At 31.2% G+C, this 21,753-nt stretch overlaps 1 protein-coding gene across 1 annotated transcript in view; it reads left to right on the plus strand.

Moving 5' to 3' along the window:
- Window positions 1–375: 375 nt before the first annotated feature.
- LOC106457549 (general transcription factor 3C polypeptide 4-like) overlaps window positions 376–21,753 on the plus strand; it is a 49,374-nt gene continuing 27,996 nt past the window's right edge. Inside the window, exons 1-6 of the mRNA XM_022383525.1 lie at window positions 376–517; window positions 1,816–1,948; window positions 10,206–10,323; window positions 11,039–11,235; window positions 20,156–20,285; window positions 20,790–20,875. Of these exons, the coding sequence (XP_022239233.1) occupies window positions 392–517; window positions 1,816–1,948; window positions 10,206–10,323; window positions 11,039–11,235; window positions 20,156–20,285; window positions 20,790–20,875 (790 nt within the window). The 5' untranslated portion in view covers window positions 376–391. The remainder of the gene's footprint in view (window positions 518–1,815; window positions 1,949–10,205; window positions 10,324–11,038; window positions 11,236–20,155; window positions 20,286–20,789; window positions 20,876–21,753) is intronic.

A 21,753-nucleotide genomic window follows, 5' to 3' on the forward strand; every position in this document is an offset into this window, starting at 1 on the left:
CAAGTCAAGAAACACCAAAAAACCAACTTCGAAGAGCGATCTACTCCAAGTTTTGAAGCAAGATTGGGCGAAAATCCTACAATCTCAAATTGACGAGATGATTCTCACGATGCCCCAAATGATCAACGAACTTCACGAAGCGAAAGGAAGATATACTAGATATTAATTAAATTATAAATGTATCAATTCATGTGAATATGACTGAAAAATTTAATTTTTTCTGAAAAGGTGGTGTCTATTTACTTGTGACCACGCTGTGTACATACGTTTTATTTTTAAAAAACTAAGCAACTTTGCTTTTTCTCCGGCTCTGTGGCTTTTGCGGAAGATAAGCGTCCTCTAACACTTATCCTTGCTAATTATACAGCGCGAGAATTGAGTGAATTTTATAATGTCTGAGATGTTTGAAGTTATTCATTCGTCGTCTTTTGCGGGTTCTATTAACAATAATAGTGCTGTAGATTGGTCTTCTGATAATAAGTTAGCATTTTGTACAGACAAAGGAATTCATATACTGGTAATAATATGTATATTAAAAATTAACAGTGTTTTCCCAACTGAAATAAACTTGCAAAGAATGCCTTTTAGTTTGATGCTAGGCTTAAGCTAAACTTAGTTATTATTGAAATGAACATGAAATAATAATATTAATAGTACTAATACTTTAGTAATATAGTTATTAAAAACAGAACAGATATAATGTATTATTAATATTAGTGTATAACCAATTACATTTACAAAAGTGCGGATGTTCGTTGTCCAAATTTTAATATATAGTATATACGTAAATGTGTAGGCCTACTACTACTTGGTAGTAATTAATAGTAATATTATTAATGTTTCCACAATTAAAACTTTAAATAGGTACATTGCATGTGACTGAGTTTTTTCTGTTGAAGTAATGCTACCACGAAGTGTTAAAACTTAAGTTCAGCATTCTGCTGCCTTTGGTGTGCTCACTTTTTGAAGCTGCTTCTGTTAAACAGTGAATAATAATGAAATGCAGGATATTTTGAAAACCATTTTAAAGTAGATTTTATATTTTTTGCAATCAGACTGCAAAAAACGTGCACAATGAACTTTCCTTTTCACATTCATACCAATAAGAAAAAGAATAATTGCATCAGTTTTTTTTTTAATCACTGGACAAAGATTGGAGTTACTAAAGATTTTGAAATTTTCAGGAAAACTTCATGAGGTTCTAGAATCAAAAGTAGACAAAGCTGGTGAATAAATGTTTTCAGGCCTGTTCTAGAGGTACATAATGTTGAGAATAAAGTAAAACATTTACCATTTTTAATTCTTGAGAAGAGTAATAAGCATGTGTATTTCATGGATAATGAGCAAACCGTGTAAACAGAAAGGACTATAGTAGGTTTGTTTTTGTTTTGTTGTTGTTGTTTTTTGGCTACTAAACTGCCAGTTTGTTTGATACATTTTATAGCATAATATAAGAAGGCATCTCTAATTTATTATATGCTAAAAACAAATGTATTTTTAGAACATAACTAGCTTTTTTGTTTATTAAAATAAATTTCAACAGAACTAAAATGAACTAGTAACTGATTTATATAAATAAAATCCAGTAAATTTTATCATTTTGTTTTTTAATTATTTTGGAGAAAAATTTCAGTGAGTCTTAGGAATATCTCAGTTCTTACAAATCTATCAACTCTGAAAGTTATGTGTGAAGTTTTTTCTGAAGTCCAGTATTTTCATTCTATATGCTTAAGAAGTTTAGTGGATCACTTGAAAACACAGACATAATTTTAAAAATTATATATCAGTGTAATATGCATGGACATTTGTTTTTAGGTATCTTACTGTAGTCCTCTGGAACCTGGATCCACTCTTCCCGAGCATAAATATTTCATTCCCCCTCCAAAAGAAACTTTAAGCTTTGATACTGGTATTGAGAGAAAGTTTTTCCCTGTTAACTTGACTACAGGTATGTATTTCATGCTAACCTGGAAGTTCAGTAATATGTGATTTTAATAGTTAGAAATCATGAAGAACTACATTTATTTGCACATTTAGAAATATTTATCGTCTTTATCTGAAACTACCAAAGTTAACTATTTTGCTATTATGCATGACTTTTGTCTTCATTTTCATTAGCTTGTAGTTATCTTGATACCATTAAATTGATATTCTCAGAGTTTTGGTCAAAGATAGCAAAGATTTTATGTTTTAGTTTTATCATGCTGATTGAAAACAAGTGTATATGATTTAGGATCACAGTAACTGTTATAACTTTTCATCCTGTTCAATGACACTGTATTTATGTCAGTGCTCTGAAAATATACGACTACATTGTATACAAATCTTTAGCGTGTGTATAGTATTGCTTGTTATAAATAGTTTCATGTGCAAAAACTTATATTAATTGAAAGTGGAGCATTAATACCTCTGACATGTTAAAGCTTTAAAATTCAAATAATTAAGGAAGAACATGAAATTTTATAAATCAGTAGTACTATTTAAAGAATATTAAATTGTAATTGGTTCACAATACTTAAAATTATGGTTTCAAAGGTAGCTAATTCACCTCAAACAAAACAGGTCTACATTTTGGAAACCTTTAGATCTTATAATCATAGTGTTGTCATATATAAAGTACCATGTATATCAACTATTTGAATGTAAAAAAATAAATCCCAGGTTTGAAACAAAATATTAGCACAAAGACTAGGAAACTAATTTCAACTGTTTTATTCCAAAAGTGTGTTATTTTTTTCATGTTCATCTACTATCATCAGTTTATTGGAATCCTTGAGATATCTGTAGGAACTTTTCTGTCTTAATGTAATCAGTTGCTAACATACAATTATCTAAAAATTGGATTGTACAGTGTTTGTTATATGTTTATATAGTACTTTTTTAATGCTCCAACAGTACATATGAAACAATTTCACTGGTTAAGCTGAGAAAATTAAAAAAAAAAAAACAAGCTTGACAGTTACATTGTCACCAAAGGATTTTATTTTTAATATAACATCAACTATGGACAACAAGAGACAATTTGGTGTTTAAAGGCTGCCCTTGCATACCCACCCTTGGGAAAAGTAAAAATTTAAATCAACCTTTTTCTTTGATGAAGCCTTCAGTTCCCCTCTTGAACTCTTGTAAGATGCTGGCCTTCACTACTGCCAACAACAACAACTCGTTCTGCAAGTCAACCACTGTATTAGAAAAATAAAACTCTCTTAACTGGAGCATAGCTTATCTTTTCCAAATTTCAGACTTGTGTCCTCTCATCCTGTTTATCTTCAGAACTTTGCACAAAGAAATCAGAAGCCTTTATCTTATCAATTCCCCAGATAATTTCTTAACTTTCAATAAGATTACCTCTTGCCTTTCTTTTCTCAAGAGAAAATAAAAGATCTTAACCTATTGCTTAAGATAACCCTTCCATTCCCGGAATCATCAGAGTAGAACCCTTTCCTATAGATAAATATCCTTTCTTAGATAAGAAACCAAAAGTGTACAATATATTTGGAAAGAGGCTTAACTATTGATTTGTGTTGAGGGATAATTAGATCTTTTAACTTGGAATTAATATTTCTATAAATACACTAAAATTTTATTAGCTTTGTTACTAGCAACAGAGCACTGCTTCAATGTTTGAGTGACTTGTAGTTTTCAAATTTCATTTGCATAACCTCTAGAACCTCCTAAATGAACTTGAAGCATTTTTAAGGTAAATTTTTATATTTTCTTTTTCATTATCTCTACTATATCACTAACTGTAGCTATTATCATCAATCAACATACAATGAAATATTTAAAAATAAGAAATGAGAATGTGTACATTCCTCTTAACTCTTTGTTAAATAATCTTAAAATATCTTCTTTAGAGTTATTCATAATTTCACCTCTTTACCTTTTTAGTTATAGTCTATTTTTAATATTTTGTTTTCCTTTTCTGTCCTTTATGCTTTATTATTCATCTCAACACATGTCAATGAGCACCCTTGGGGCATATTACAGTATCTTTGGTAGAGACACTCAAGCTTTTGGCAAAATGTTTTTGCACTCGCATAGTGAGTTCAGTCTTGTGAACTGAGGTGAAGTTTGGGTTATATTTAAAAAATTATTAAAGCTTTCAAATATGCATTTTAAAACATTAATACATAACTAACTAAAAATATAAAAATAATATATATAAATACAATTTAACTCTTATCAAACTAATATGTATTGAGGTGAGGAACAAAGCTAAGTGCTAGTGAGGGCCAAACTATAAAATGCTAAGAGCAGTTTGACATATTTCTGCACCATTTTTAGAATAACCATTGAGAAACTGTAGTTTAAAATTAGCTCTCTCTATTGGTTATAGACATGTAGTTTGTTATCTGACGTCTCTATAGAGAAGATGGACATGGCTACTGTCAGGGGGGTGAGAAGGTATATATTCTGGTGTTCTGAATTGACTCGAATGAGCTTGAAATGATGGGTAAAAGGGCTGTAGGAGTAGAATTCAGTCTAGACATACCTGTACACTGTTACATGTACTATTATTCAAGTTATAGAGACAAAATGTTAAGATTCTTGAATGCTTTTTTGAAATAAAGGAATTAAACTTATATAATATAAAACTTTGAATTATATCATACATTATAATGCTAATTTCAATAAAATACAATGATAGCAAAGTGGTTTAATGAAATTTTGAATGTAACTCAGTAAAACCTCGTGACATGCACAGAAAGGTAAAAGAATGTGTGGTAGTCAAAGAGTTTAATGAGTGATCCAAGTTATGATAAACCAAATGCATTACTTTGCACTTCTTACAATTAAATGTTATATTTGTCCAATGTATCAATTGATTCAAGTCATTTTGTAGGACATCAACATCCTCAATACAACTAGTTTAATGTCATCAGCAAACATTACCTAGTTACTAATTATATCCCTATCAGTATCATCTATAATAAAAGAAGGGTGTGTGTGTGTGTGTGTGTTACTGCCATAGCTCCAAGAGGTAGGAACCTATAAACCTGAAATTTTGCACCCATACTAAGTGGACCCTGAGAGTGTGCATCTGGGTATTATTACTTATCCATGTGCATGTGCAACTTTTTAATGAGGCAAGCTAGTGAAAAACCACATAGAAAAGAAGTGGTTCCTTATATAATAACTTCTGATATATAGAAAAGCCACTGGGTTTTAGTAACAGTGCGTTCCAACAATGACTTTTTTTTCCCTTAAATTAGAGTCCCTGTTGATTAAAGAGGTTTGTTTTTTAATATATGTTTTTATTAAGTTTAAAACTGGATTAATATTTTTACTTTCATGATACATTTTATGCACTTGGCTCTAGGCTATGTTATCTCACACTCTGTTTTTACTTTAGGCTTATTTATTAATTTCTTAAGTTCATACCAACATTCACTACACTTGCAAGGTTTCATGGCTCTCTTGCACCTCTGTCACTGAAATCATAATGTGCAGACATTAAACAAGCTATTCTATCTAATAAATGCATTTTGGCTTTTATGACTCCTCTTATTTTGAGAAATGAAACGGGATATGATGCAACACACACTGGCTATTATATAGGTTAGATAATGTGATGTGTAGTGGCATCTATGTTTATCAATAATAATTTTATTATTATTGTACCTTTACACCTTTTTTTATATTTCTGGAAAATAAAAAATATGCTTAAAATATGTTTGACTGTTCTTCTATGCTAAAATAGGTTCAGAATACACACACACTGACATAGTCATCTAGAATATATCAACCTAATAATCCGAGCAAAGCCAGGTACTTTCACTAGTTACTGAATAAATTTACTGCATCATATTGACTCAACATGTTAAACATACTCTAAATCAGAGGGTTGGTTTGGGAATTCATGATTTGAAGATCCTGTCCAAAACGTATTGAAAAGTTGTGCTAGACACCTGATGTCCAGGAAGTCTAACTTGACTTATGTTTGATATCAGGATATATATATATAAAACAGCAATTCATTACCAATATTATGAGAGATGCTTATTTCATAGTGTTAAAAGTATTTCATATTACATAGAATATTTAAACACTTTCTAGGCCTTGGGTCTCCAACTGAAATTGTGATGAAATGTCCAGGAAAGAAAAGATGAAAAGTCTAGATCACAAAACTTGTTGTATGTGCACGATAATTCACATGTTGAGAGGTTGAAATGAAAGCTAACTGACATCTGTCCTGCACTAATTACGAACTTGTTGTTGATCTTCAAATGTCAGATTTATATATTTTGATAAATTACCTATATTATTTAAAGCTTATTCGTGTAATATAAAGGTGATAATTATAGGACATTTTACTTAAATGTTTGTTTCTGTGGCATAAGCCTAGTTAGATATAAATAAGAAAGAGCAAAGACCTAAGCACTGACCCGTGAGGTACTCCAATAGTAACAAATGTCCAGTTTGACTAGACTACATTTATTACAACCTTTTGCTTTCTTACATCTAACCACTTTACAGTACAATTAACTAGTTTTTCCCCAACTCCTACCATTGTTATTTTTTGTTGTGTAGCACCTTATCAGAAGGTTTTTTTTAAAACTTAAGTAACATCCTCAAAAAAATAGAATAGGCTAGTAAGACAAGATTTTCCTGTAATGAATCATATTGGCTTTCATTTGTGATATCATATTTCACCAAAGGATTTTGTAATGCTTATTTTATCATACTATAATTTTTCCCACAGCAGAAGTAAGACTAACTTAAGAATAACATAAGCAATTCCAATCTATAGGCACCTGCCCAATCTTTGTTGGCCTGTTAGAAATAAGTGAAGTTCTCACATATCTAATTTTTGACTTCCTTTAAAACACATAGAATGCTTATTGGTCAGGAATATTTTTAATATCTTCTCTTGTAAAGGCAGAAGAGCAATTTTAAAAGCTCACTCATCTTATCTTCGACAATAACCTTGCCATCAGCATTCTTTAATATGTACATTACTGTATTGGGTAATACAACCATTTCCTAAGTTATACCATGAGTCACCATACCTTACCCAAAATCCCGTGTTATAACTGGAGATCACTGTATGTTAAAGGAAAGAAAAATATTAGAAAGTGGATTGGGTAATGAATTTTTTAATCTTTTAAATTTTCTTTAATTGCTACATATAACCAAATACAAAACAAAAATGTATTGACTTCAATAAAAAGTCAGTACATGGAATTTATTTAGTTGAATCATTGTTTTAAAAAGTAAGTGAAAATTCTTCAATTCTAACAGGTTGCAGTTCATCCCTTATATAAAGGGTGACTTCATCCACTCTTAAAAAACTTTCACTATTAAATAACCTACAACCTGGAATTTGAAAATAATTTCTGTTGTCACTATTCTCTTAATTTAACCAAATTTCAGTATTTCGTATCACAACATAGTCTTTCATTTCAACTAGAGCTCTGATCTCTTCTGTTGTATTCCTATTACTAATAACATTAGAATAATAACAGTTAAGTTTATTCTTGATCCTCCTGTGTTTATCTTTAAATCTGGCAGGCATATCTTTAAAACTTTTATTTATCTTGTTCTATTCTGAATCTCCTTTCTCCAACTTCCTTGTCATCCTATGCACTTATTTCTTCTCAATTTCTCAAGCTCCCTTACTACTATTCAAATTTGGTTTAAACTGTCTTTAATGAATATATTTATTGCTTCCTCAAACATCTTAATCTCTAAGTGGAACTCATCTCTGGCATTAACATTATACATTTACTAAAGACTGTAACTTTTGTTTACTACAGCTAGCAGTTTGTTATTTCAATAATAAACTTTACTACTTAGAAATGAATAAAACCCTATAACCCGAGCCCTTTCGAAAAGTGGACTTTACTTCTTCAGGGGCAAACTAGGAATGGTGGTGTAATTGAATGAGTGATATATATATAAAGGGAGTTTAGTGACATCATGGAGGTCAACCAGTTTTCCAGGAAATCCCAAAAATGGTTTTCATCCATGCAATAAAGCCCGTTGTCAAACCTGCAAGTTCATAAAAACCACTGACTCATTTTCTGACAAGCACAATCAAAGAAACTTTAAAATATCCAAAGAAATCACTTGTGAAACAAAAACACCATTTACCTTGTACATTGTAAAAAATGCAATCACCAATATGTAGGACATACACAAACAACTCTTAGAAAACGTTTCAACAACCATAAATCTTCTATTAACACCAAAAAAGATCTCCCTGTTGCTCAAGTAAAATATCCCTAACACCTTTTCACATACACTCTTGCCATCAGCTACATTGTACTGGAAATGAGATGTTTACAACAGTACATAGAGAAATAGAATAAAATGGGATGTAATTCACTTTTGTGTGAACAAGGATATATTTTAGAATTCTGCTTTTTCGGAAGGAGACAATGAGAACTTGAGGAAATATCTGTTTAAGACAATTGTTTAACTGTAGGAGATTAAAATGTTCTTTCAGAATTCGTGAGATGTTTCTGAGTTTAAACTGATAGGTAATAGTAAGAGGAATTCTATTTGAAAATTTAATATTGCTCTGATATAGGATGTTTTTCTGCTGAGTATTGTTAGCCTTTTCAGTTTGTTTGTTGATTTTGGTATCTTTATATCCTCTTTGTAACATGGTTTGTTTTAGATCCTTGCTGTGTTTTCTGTAATTTATTTCATCTGAGTATATTTTCTTTATTCTAAGAGCTTGACTGTAGGTAATGTTTCATTTATTGTGAGAGGGGCAACAGCTTTTATAGTGAAGGTATTGTGGTCTGTCTGAAGGTTTTTGTACAAGTTAGTTTGTAAAATTCCATCTTTTAGAAAATGGTGACATCAAGAAAGTTAATCTGGGTAGGCAAGAAATCACAGGTAAACTTGATTGTTTTGTGAAAAGAGTTTGCATGTGAGATAAATTCTTTAAGTGATTTAAGACTGGCTGTCCAAATGAAAAATATGTCGTCTATGTAACGTTTCCATGTATGAGGTTTAACAGGGGTTAGTTGTAAAAGCTGGTTTTCAATATGATTCATAAAAATGTTGGCATAATTGGGAGCCATTTTGGTATCCATTGCAGTGCCATTAACCTGAATGTAATACTTGTTATTGAATTTGAAGTTGTTCAGAGTTAAAACTAGGCTGGCAAGATCAGTTACTGTTTGAGATTCTGATTGGTTATAAAAGTTTAATGCAGTCTTTAGAGTTTGTAGTCCTTCATCATATGGAATATTGGTGTAAAGGGAAGAAACATTCATCATGCAAAGAAGGCTGTTGGGTGGCATAACTGTCAGTATTAATATCTTCTATGAGGTTATTAAGAAAGTGAGTAGTATCCTTTATGTACAAGGGGAGTGTACAGGGAATACATTTTATGTGTTGGTCAACAAAAGTGGACAGCTTTTCAGTGGTCATGTTTATATTAAAAATTTATCAATATTATAATTTATTATTTAAACCATTTGAAGTTTTGTACTGTCAGATACAGTTTGTGTGTAAGTGGAACACTTCTGAAAAAAGCTGTAAAAGGAAACACTTAGTGATCCATTAAAGAATAATAACAAATTTGGTGTTATGAGGTAATTTATTACTAGTATTAAAAGGTATTATGTATTTTATGTCAGAGTTTTCTGTTCATTTTACCCTAAGCTGCTGATTTAGCAAGATTTTCTTGTAGAAGTGAGTAAATATCAGGTACAGATAGGGGGATACTGAAAAAAAAACTGTAGATATGCATTTTGGAGGTTCTAGACGTTATTCAAATATAATTTGGAAACTGTGTGATGGATAAAACCATTTTATCCTTCACATGACAATTATCTTGCACTATGACTTGTCAGAGTATGAGGCAAAAATTCACAGATGTATCTTGAGTGCAAATACTTTTCTAACTCCTGGTTGTTTTGTGTACAACAAACTATTACATTTTACTAAAAGCTTGCCATATTTTGTGTAGATAAACACAGAAAATTCAGAATTACAGGTTAGTTTCAATGGACCAACCTTGTGAACAAGATGGATAATTAAAAATAGCACTGCTAAGTTAAATGAGTTTTTTTCCATGTGTACTTTTTCTCCATAAGTCTGTGTATGTTTATCGATTTATTAGGAGTTAAGGGTTTCATGTTTTAAGCTGTTGTGTTTAAAAGTGATGAACAATTAGATAAAATTAGATCAGTCTATGGTGCCTTTATCAAGGAATTGTAATCCAAGCTATCTATCCAAAACAGATGAGCTTAATACTGTTATGCTGGATCACACTGTAAGTCCACAAACAGCCAACGCAACACGTTTTCTTGCTTACAGACTATCCAGATGGTCACCTGTCGACCTTGCACCATTAGACTCGTGAGTTCATTTATTTTTACCAAGTTCCATTTACTGAATATTAGTTTCATATGTTCATTTAATTTTGAACATATGATACATTTTAGGGGAAAGAAAAATAGTCATTCAGATACAGCTTTTGTGGACTGCAGTTCCGATATTAAGAATTTACTAATTTTCATTTAAATAATCAATTAAAAATAAATTAATGGTGCAGTTAGAAAATTTTTTGTCATGGTTATAATTAATGTGTTAGCATAGTATGAAGTGTGTAAAACTCACATTATTTAAAAAATATATATATACCATGATCAGCTAAAGTAAAGTTTTGAGCTGTTTCAGCTCTCATCACCCCTTTTAGATTTATCAGTAAAGACTGTCATGCAGTTGAAATAGAGTTATATCCTTGTAGATGGGGGAAGCTTGTTTGATGTAATATCTGTATATAAACCTACTTTCAAACTGATTAGAAAAATGTGTTTGAGGCTTTCCAGCTAAGGTTTTGGTAACCATGTTTCTGCACTTTTTTGGTTTTCATAGATTGTAGATCAAAACTGTTAAGTTCAACTGAGAAATCTTTTCAACTAATCTTAGGTACGTAATAATTCTTATAAAAACAACTGTTTTGTTATCCTAAATGTAACAGAAATCACTTATTTTTTGAATAGAAACTAGATACAGATAAATATCCTCATGTTTATGTAAATTATAAAACAAATACCTCTGTTATGTATAGGTGTCTTTTAGCTACCTTAACTGCAGATCATCGACTACAGGTACACCAGTTCTGTAAAAAAAAGTTTCAAGAGGTAGACGATTTATCACTGAAGCTTTATGAACATGATAGGAAACTGTGGAAAGAAAGTCCTGGAAATAAGGGACTAGATGCTTTCCGCATCTTAAAGGACCGTACTTACAGTCTTGCAGCTATGGGTTTGTAAATGTTTAACTGTGTTTAAATTGTATGTAATTTAGTGTTATTGTATTGTAGAATATAATCATCAGGGTGTTAAGCCCAAATCAGTTGTTTTCTTTTTTCTGGACTTATCTACCAAGAAACTAAAACATAGCACTTTCAGTATACCATGAAAAATCCTCATATTAATTGTGTATTATTTAAGAGTGTTATTTTAATTTTATTACTTCAGTGTGGTTTTTACTTGAAATAGCTATTTTGCAGGGAAAAGCGGAGTCGTATTCAAAGAAAAAAAATTGTCACTTTATTTTGTATCCTAATAACAGTTATTTTATACATAAAATAAACTTATTTTGGCAAAACTGTTTAGTTCGTAGAAGAATGTAGCTTAATCTAGAACTTTTAGTGTCTTTGTAGTGTTCAAGCCTCATAACAAAACACACTATATACTAGAACTAATGTTTTAATACTGAATAATGTTATTGGTATTCAGTTTTTTCTGTTTGTCAAGCATTCACTTATGTAACTGTTGTTATATAGATACATTTCACAACTACGTGCTACCTATGAAGTACAAGCTCTACATGATTGCTTCTTTATGCTCATCGGTTGTTGCATTTTTATGATGACTCTTGTTTGGTGATGTCCAGGTATTAAGCTATATTCAGTATCTCTTCTTCATGTGTAAAGTTGTTAAATATAACAAAAAAATGACAGACTGAAGCAACATTTCACTTTCAGTAAAACTAGAGAGGGTATGTGAAATTAATACTGTTGATAGAAGTAGTAGTCAAGGCAGAAAGTCTAAACTCTACAAAAGTGATGTTAAGTATTTCAGGATATGCTCCTTGATGTGTGCAATCTAATACAGATCTCTTTAATGACTTACTGTATTTTTTGAAGTACAAGTCCAATGGGTTAATTTTCTCATTTTTTTAACCTTCATTCATTTAAAAGTCGAAGTGGAGTATAAGACAAGGATAGATCAAGTACGGTAGCACTGCATTGTATACTATATGCCAACAAAAGAAATATGGTGGAAAATGTGCAGAAATTGGAAAACAGCAAAAGTTAACCAAAAAAATAGATAATATGAAATAAAACTATAATGAGTTAAAATAATTAGACCATTCAAGTATGAATTTTATTATCCAGTACACATTTGATCACCACAGATAGTTACTCAGCATCAGAGAAACCATCAAATTCCTCATCTTCTTGATCTGAGTGGAAGATAGCCACCAAGTTGGGAGACATGTCAGGTGTGATGTTCTCCTTGTCATCCATCTTGTAGTCTTCCTCATGGTCCTCATATTGGCTAATAATTCCAGCCTTTATGAATCCATTCACAATTACTGCTTGGAGCTCACTGTCACACATATTCTTAACCCACTGTGAAAGCTCAGCATAGGAAGCACGATCAAAACATCCCATGTTGGTGAAACTGTGTTTGCCAGTAGACATCCAAAATTCCCATGTCTTCCTTAGTTCAGTCTTGAAACATCAATTAACAGAAATATCTAACAGCTTTAACAACTTTGTCATACCTCCAGGGATTATGCCTAAAACAGTCTTCTTTTCATCCACTCTACCTTTTGTCTCGTCACTGATGTGCGTGCACATAGAGGCCATTATTAGCATGGATTTCTTAGTCTGAAAAACAATCCACCTGGCCGACATGAGTAGCACTTATCCAACCACTGTCTCATCATGTTATTATCCATCCAACTCTTTGGATTCATCTCTACCACAACACCACTTGAAAATTTCTCCTTTGGCATTGTTTTTCACTTAACTATTACCATGGAGAGTAACTTCCCACCATCAGCATCACATGTCAACACCACTGTGAAACTAGATTTTCGTGCCCTGTTTGTTTAATGGTCATGGTGTCTTTTCCTTTACTTTCTATAGATCTGTTCATTGGAATGGCAAATGTTAATGGCACTTTGTCCATGTTGATTATGTTAGATGTTTCTGTATTATTGTCCTCTTTCTTCAGATGCACAAATGAATGAAAGTTGCCCAACTTATATGTGAAGTCTTCAGGCAGTTTCTAAGACATTGTCATGTGCTGCCTGTTACACTGTTTTTTCCTGTACATGAATCGAAAACATCACGATGAATCACCTTTAAAGGTGTAAACTCCTAAGCTAAGACATGTCCTTCTAATTTGTTCATCTAGCCTTGCACCCACAATTTGCCTTTTTAGTTTTTTCATCATGCATAGATCCTCTTTTAACTTGCATCAGTCTCGGACACATTTTTTATTGACACTATACTTACGTGAGGAGCCATATTCCTACCATTTCCTTCTGCAGATTTATGATTTCCAGCTTGAATGCTGCTGTGTAGGATTTATGTGATTTAATGGGAGGCATTGTGAGATGAGGTAGGTTTTTTTTGTTTTTTAAGAATTTATACTGGTAACAAGGATTGGAAATGGTCAAGAGGGCGTGGGCTTGTCTTGGTTGATTAATTAAGCATGCTTCATTGAGCAGATCACATGATGAACTTCACAGCTAAAAGAACATGTATTTATTTTATGAAACATTGAGAAATTTTGATGACTAATGCCTAGATAAGTTGATGTAGTGTATGAGTGAGGCTCGGGCAAACCATGAAAAAATTCTTGTAAAAATACAGTAATTGTTGGTACAGGTATGAATATTACCTCCAGAAAGTAAGGTACACATTAGCAGGAAGTGGCTTCATCTGATGAGTTACTACTCAAAAACACAGTCTAGGAGAGATATCCTGAAATTGGTATAAGACTTTAAACTTTGGGATCATAGCTAAAGGAAACTGCTTTTCACAGATGACCTAAAATTCAAATTCTTTTGCTTTTCAATAGCAGTGAAATACAAAATCTACAGTGTTAGAATGCTGAGGAACTGATACAAGTGTGAGCTGTATTTCAACCAGTGGTGTTGGATACCTACACAAAATTTATGACACCCTCACTACTGAAAGATACAAGTGGAGGTTTTTACCCATCATCTTATGATAATGGATGTAGCGTGTATATAGGTATCTATATATGTATATAGCCAAAATAATAAATACAGTATGGTTCCATCAGTTAAATGGTACCACAAAAAAAACCCACAAGTTGTCACACTTTGGGTATTCAAGATTCAGACAATTAGAAAAATAACTGTGGTATATGCAGCAACCATTTCTGTATCACAGAACAATTTTAAATAAAAGTACTCTCTTCACAACAAGAACATGGCTTCACTAGAACTGTATGTGAGGGTTTGGTTATACCTTTATTGATGTAATTTTGTAAATATAGGACTAAATAATGGAGTTCTTAAAAAACTTTTTTTTTTCAATAAAGGGTACCACTTTTAATATATGAAAACATTACAGTTTATAACAGCACAATCCTAACACTTTTCCCGTGCAGTACTACCCACAAAAAATCCTTTTTTAGAAAATGTTCACTTCTAAATTTCTTTAAATGAGGTATAAATACTATGATTAGTAATTATTAGCACAAATAGTTGCCCATAGAGTGTGCTTCTGCTAGTACCATTAAGGAAGACAGTGATCTAAAGTATGCAACAAATGTGGTGAAACAATTCCTGGAACAAAACGATGATGGTATGTTCACAATTATGGCTTGACTTCCACAAAGTCCTAATATTATTTACTCTTTCCACACAGGGTCAGCTGATCGGAGCAGCCTTGTAACCACAAAGTATCCATTAGTTTCCATACTATGACTTTTAATGTGTTTTGTGTATATTCACAAAATTTATCGAGCCTGCAGTGAACATTACAAGGCTTTTGTACTCAGTAAATAGGATTTTTTAATTAAGTATTTTTACTAAAGATTTGCCTGTGTAACCTCTATAACCTCCTAAATAAATATCAAAAGTTTTTTTTCATTAAAACATTAGATTTTATCTGTTATTTCCTTACTCTAACTTTATATGGTCTGTCAATTTGATCAACCTTGTAACTACCATAAAAAAAATATGAAATCTAAATAACCCTTTTTTCTTTCTAAAATGGCTGCAGATTGTAACAGAAAACTACAATTGTTTATCCTAAATAGCTTAAGATTTGTAACAGTCTACATCTGTTCATAGTTAACTTTATTGTTTTATTACCCTTTGAACTGTTTCTAACTAATAATCCTATCACACAAGTTATAAATCACTTGGCAAATGCATCACTCATGTTACCATATTGAATGATGTAATGCACGAGCTGCTCATGAGCTTATGTTCTGAAGAATTTTTATCGTTATCTTACCTAATGTAACCTTATTCAACCTAATAAGTTTCTAATTTTTACATTTTAGCTACTTTTATAATCATAAATAGAGAATATACAGGAAAAACAAAAATATAGTACTTACCTTTGATCTTATTTCTTTCTTTTTCTTTTCTTCTTCTGTTGGATGCTGATGAAATTTAAGTATACTTTTTATAATGATGATATTAATACACTAAATAATCTTTATTTACTTACATAATGCACCTAAGAACACAGGATAATAACAAATAAAAAGTAATATCCTATAATTATTGTAATTTAACTAGCTCTAACTAGACAAGAGGGGCTTAGAGTAATTCCCTTTACTGCTCATTCTGAACAACACAAGATAAACTTTCCAACTGAATACTAAGTTAACAGTACTCTGTACTGAAAACAACATAGCATTATACCTCATTCAATAGGTTAAAACTTTGTCTTTCTGTTGGTTGTAAATAATATAAAATGTCAGAGAACTATTAGCAATTTGTGAAAGAGAGGATGTGACAGGTGGGTGAAGCAAGTGGTTTTGATTTTCAGTTTTATGGCTCTAAACAAGATTGAAGGCTATAAAATTTAGACCTTGCATTAGAATACTTATATTATAATGAGTAATTTACAATAAATTCTGTACTTCAGAGAGGAGTGGTAAATACATTAGAGAAGAGAGAAAACTTAGAAAATAAATGTCACAATTTTCATACTAGGGAAGATTGAGGGTTTTTTTTATTTTCTTAGAAAATTAAGAACATAAAACTTGTATGATATTAAGTTTTGATTTCTTAACGATGTTTTGATGCCAAATTTATTTTTATACATTGCTGATAAAGTAATTTAATTAAATTTTGAATGTAACTCAGTTAAAAGATTTCGACTTGCACACTTTAACCAACCCATAACAAAAGGGTTAAGTGTATAGACTTATATGAAAACAGAGATCAAGTGGCAACCAAAAAACTCAAATGAATTATGGGGAGTAATACAGTACATTTGAAACAATATTTCACAATCATGCATTGATAAAATTATAATAGCATAAAAACCAGGTGTATTGTTATGGTTATATCAAATACAAAATATTAGTGCACTATAAACTTTATTTTTATTGTATATTTTGTGTAATAATGTACTAATGATAAATAGACCAATTAGTTGCATATACTCATTGTTAGTAACTCCTGTATGTCTATAACTTATGGATTTCCATATTTAATTCCAATACAGTATGTACGTATTTTTCATCAATTCATTTAATTCAATTTTCAAATATAATTTCTCTAACATTTTGCAATATCTTTTCAGCATGCAAAATTTTCTGGTTGCCAATTTTCCACACGAGTGTACTTTTGTGCTTAGGAATGTAGATTTGCAGTTTTGATTACTACTGGTATTGCAGTACAACTTTAATTGCCACTATTTAAAAAGCAATGTTCAGACCTCTTTTCCTTTATTTAGAAATTTAAATACGTTTTTAATGTCGCCTTTCATTAGTTTTTTGGAAACCTTTACCACCTCATAATTCACTGGAAAGAGGAAATGCTTTCCAAGAATATTGAGCACGAAAAGGAATTCAGCACAGTAATTGGGTGGAACTTAGATTCACCAATATCTCCCTTGAATAGACCATATTATCCAAAGAAGATTAGATGGTAAATGAAGGAGCAACTTAAATTTGAACTGCTCACTCTGTAAAAAATAATTTTGTTTTAAATGAAAACTTCATTGACTAAGTTGATGGTATTGTTATATGGGCTTTCCTGTTGGTTCAACCTTTGCTAATGTTCATTACAAATGGTGCTTTGTTTCTTGCACTGCAAAACTGTTAATGGCCATCTGAATGAATTTTGTGAAGCAGTTGCATATCTCATGAAATTGTGCAGAAACATGGTACACACAAACATTTTACATCTTAAAATCTTTAACAGTCAAGCCTGACATGGCCAGGTGGTTAGGGCACTCGACTCGCGGGTTTGAATCCCCATCCCACTAAACATGCTCGCCCTTTCAGCTGTGGAGGTGTTATAATGTTATATTCATTGAATTCAATGTTTGATGAGTATTTTAGGTTGTTCTGCTATTTCAGGAGTTGATCAAGATACACTGACAGGGATCTGTTCATTTAATGACTGTGAATCCACATTTATTGAAAATATGAAGCCTGATGTTGAGCAAATAATGATCAAAGTTTTGTGTGATATGTATTAAGTATCTGATTGCAGTTGTGTTTGTTTTTCCCTAAATGACTCAACATTCAATTATGTTACTTGTGATTACCATGGTGATTTTTCTTTAAATACCTTTCTTGTCATGTTCAGTTTTAGGCTAGCCTTTAATAATTCCTGTAAATGGTGGTTTATTCAAAATATATATAAAATCTTGAGTCTAGGATACATGTTGATATCTATCATGAAGAGTACTGATTTTATTGCTAATTTATAAAAATATTTTTACATCCGACAAAGAGAGATGTGTCAATAAATACAGTTTCCTCAAACCTAAGAACTGGTTCAAGTTAATTTGTGTATTTTTAAAAAAATGTAAGCTTTTGAAGGTAATGCAAGAACAGATTGTGATGAAACACTCCCAGAATATATTCGTGTTGAGTCCATGTTCTTAACTGATGTATTACATGAAGCTAAACAGATTTTTGCTTTACATTAGCTAATGAAAGCATCAGTTGTCAGAATATATTAAACTTTTCAGTAAAGAAACAACTAGTTTGATAAAAATTATGGACTTCTGTAATCTGCTTCATATCTAGCTAGCAGATATATCAGCAGGACAAGCCTGACCCAAAGGCATTAGGAGAAATTGTGGTAGTTTGAATAATGGAAGATAAGTGGTTTGTCAAGAAGTTTCAACTACAAGAAAGTTTCAGTGTGTTTTTACTTAGCAATCATAATTAATAATATTTTCACTGTCAGTTCATGTTGTAAAAACATGCATGCACAAAATAAATATAAGATGTACCTACTTTAGTTTTAATGAATTTATGGAGGATAAATTATGATGAAATATTTGGAAGATCTTAATATGTTATGAGGTACATTTTGAAATACTTTTGTGTTGTCCTAAAATAACACAATATCCTGTGTAGTACTTAGAGAACAAAAAAAAAACAGTAAATGGAATAAACTGTCAGAGGTCCTGGTACTATAGAAACTAGTTGTGATACATTTGTGTGTCCTTGAGTCTCACGTTGCCTTCTGGCAGGAAAACTGATCAACAGTGTCTACATGCCCCTGGAATTTTGAATTCCCTTACTTAAATAGGAAGTCAGGAAGTTGTTTAGCTTCAAGTGATCTTAAAAGGTGTTTAAATTCAACAGGTTTTTAGTTAAGCAACTTCTAACGATTCTTCTTTTTATGTAGTTATCTATTTTAAATAAAATTCTTATTGATTTCCAATGGCCAGAATATCACATTAAGAAAAATGGCATTGTCTGTGTTTCCATACCTAATGTCTTTTTTACGTTCAGAAACTGTAGTGTCAACACTTCTTCTGTGATTCTAGAGTTATTTATCATAGATATTTCCTAGTGTCGTAGCCATTATAAAGTGTACATACTATAATTGGTTGGTCCTTCTCTGTCCTCATGGAAAGAGGTTTTTCCTTACTCTGAAATGGCAATTTGTAATGAAACATTGCAGAAAATGGAGTTCTTTTGAAATAGAAAAGATATTTTTAATTTCATATTCAAAAACTGTTGGGTGGTTTATTCTACAGGCTCTGAGAAAAAAATGAAGAAATAATTGATGTTTTGATCTGTTTATGGTGCTATGAAAAGAAGTAAACATACCTTAAAGAATTTGTCAGTTTACAGTATAGAGAAAGGATGGGTTTTAAGTTTTCCCTTGTCATCAAAATGCTCAAGAAAGGAAGTTTGTTGTTTTCAAAATACCTTCTTTGGCTTGACCATACAGAAAATATATCATCAGCATATTGGTACCAAGGAATTTCTGAAAGGTTTATATATGTATGGAAGGAAGTAATTCAGTTTTGAAATATTCTGTGAAAATGTGCACAGTATTGGAGAAAGTGGACTTCACATGGCTATTCAATATTTTTGTGTAAAGTACTTACCCAAGACAGATTGTGATTAGAGAGAGATAAAAGTGTCCATGGGAACACACAAGGATATGCTCTCTTAAGAAACAACAGTCTCATCAACTGGCACATTGGTAAACAAAGAATCAATATTGTGAGATTTTCCCAACAACTGGAGAAAGATGTTCAGCTAACCATTTAGCTAATGGGTATGTGAAAGACCAGTATTAGAAATCATAGGTCTAAGGGACAGTTTATCTTGTGGTCCAGACTAACTGTGCATGTAACATAAGGAAGAATTCACGTGTTTTAATTTCTTTAAAAGGTACGGGTAACCAGCAAGAATTGTACTTGGAGATTTGTTAAAATCAGACACCTTCTATGGTAAAGATTAGAGCTTAAGTTTTCATAAACCTGCCCATCTATAATATGTTCTTCTAATTTTCTCTCAAAAAATTTTTGTCTGAGATAATAATTTGGTTCAACATTGCAATTATAATATCTTTGTTTAATTTCAACTTTCTTATTGCTTCAGAAAGACAGTGGGGAAGGATGGGTTGTGCACTTGTTTCATGTTTTGTGTTTATATTGATTCCTTAACACTTGTAATTTTACTTCCAGAAATAACCTGGACTGAAAAATTTGCTGTGTCACCTTCCCACCCAGGTTATCCCAATAGATGTTGCTATTTGATTGTAGCAATGAGGAGTGGAACAATTGTTTTTTGGGAATTTTCTAGAAATAATGACAAGTAGGTTTGTATTGAAGTTGTACATTGTTATTACTAGTTACATAATTTATCCTTTTATTGTTTTGTAATCTCTATTGAAATTTATAATTTAGAAAGTGTTGTTAAGAGTCACAGGAGAAATGTTTTTCAGATTTTGACTGTGACTTATTTAATGTACAAATTTGTTTAATAATAACAAAATGTACAGCAAAGCATTAGGGAGAAAACTTGTATCTTCTAATATTTTTGGCTTGTATGTTACAAATTGTGTGTACTTTTCTTTAGATCTAATTTGTGTATTTGTGCATTGTTTCATTGTCTAGAACATTAGAAACATTGTGATATGGTGATAATATGAAAGTTATTCTTTCATTCATAAAAGGCATGATCTAAATGAGATGTTGCATTTTTGCTGCTGAACAAAGACAATAATATACTTAAGAGTGTTTTTCATAAAAACAGTAAGAAATATCATTGGATACTTGCATTATTAGTTTGATTTAAATGTCTGTTCTTTTATTCTAGGATAAATATTGAGTTAGCACACAAATGGAATTGTTCACTAGGACTTGTGACAAGTTTGTGTTGGCAGCAGACTGGTGCTCAGTCAGGTGAGATTGTATACTATTGATATATAGATTTCTCCTTTCTTTAGTTTTCATGCTACAGATTAAAAGCTTCTGAACTGCTATTGCAGTTTGAAGTTAACTTGGTTTTGTGTTTTTAGGCTTTAATCATTTAATCTTTAAAATGTTTGGAAAGTTAAATTTATGCCTAAGATTGAAAATATGTATAAATATCAATTTATTAGTTGGTACTATAATGCAAAAAAATTAGAATACATTACTCTTAATTTTATATTAAACTGCAGGACTTGTTGAGCACTTTCCTTAACCAAAACTGAGAGACTTCTATAACTGTTTACGAAATTAAAAAAATAAATCTTTAAAACTTAATATTTATCTGTTTAGAAAGATCTTTGTTGGCATTAGAAATAAACTACAGTTGCATTTCAAGCTAAAAACTATTATATAACCATCTTTCATACTTAACTTTCTCGCTATGGACTTGGTCAAATTGACAGAATTCATGACCCCAAATTGACCTGTGGAGTTTTCATACTATAACTTCTAATATGTTTTGTGTAACTTCATGAAATTTTGCAAGCTGTCAGTAAGCATTACAAATCTTTTGTAGACAAAAAATCAGAATTTTTATGAAGTATTTTCACTAAAATTTCTCTGAATATATGGAGTCAAAATGTTGACTGCTCCAAATGCAAACTAATTTTCATGTTAAGATTAAAAATACTTTTCTTCATCTGAAAATTCTCAAATTTCATTTATGTAATCTCTAAAACCTTCTAAATAAATTCCAAACTTTTTTTCAGTAAACTTTGTATTTTGTCTGTTATTTTCTCCACCCTAACTTTATACAAGGTTTGTCAGTTTCACTGACCTCGTAATCACCATAAAAAAGCATGAAATAA

The sequence above is a fragment of the Limulus polyphemus genome, unplaced genomic scaffold, assembly GCF_000517525.1.
Source record: "Limulus polyphemus unplaced genomic scaffold, Limulus_polyphemus-2.1.2 Scaffold344, whole genome shotgun sequence".
NCBI lineage: Eukaryota > Metazoa > Arthropoda > Merostomata > Xiphosura > Limulidae > Limulus > Limulus polyphemus.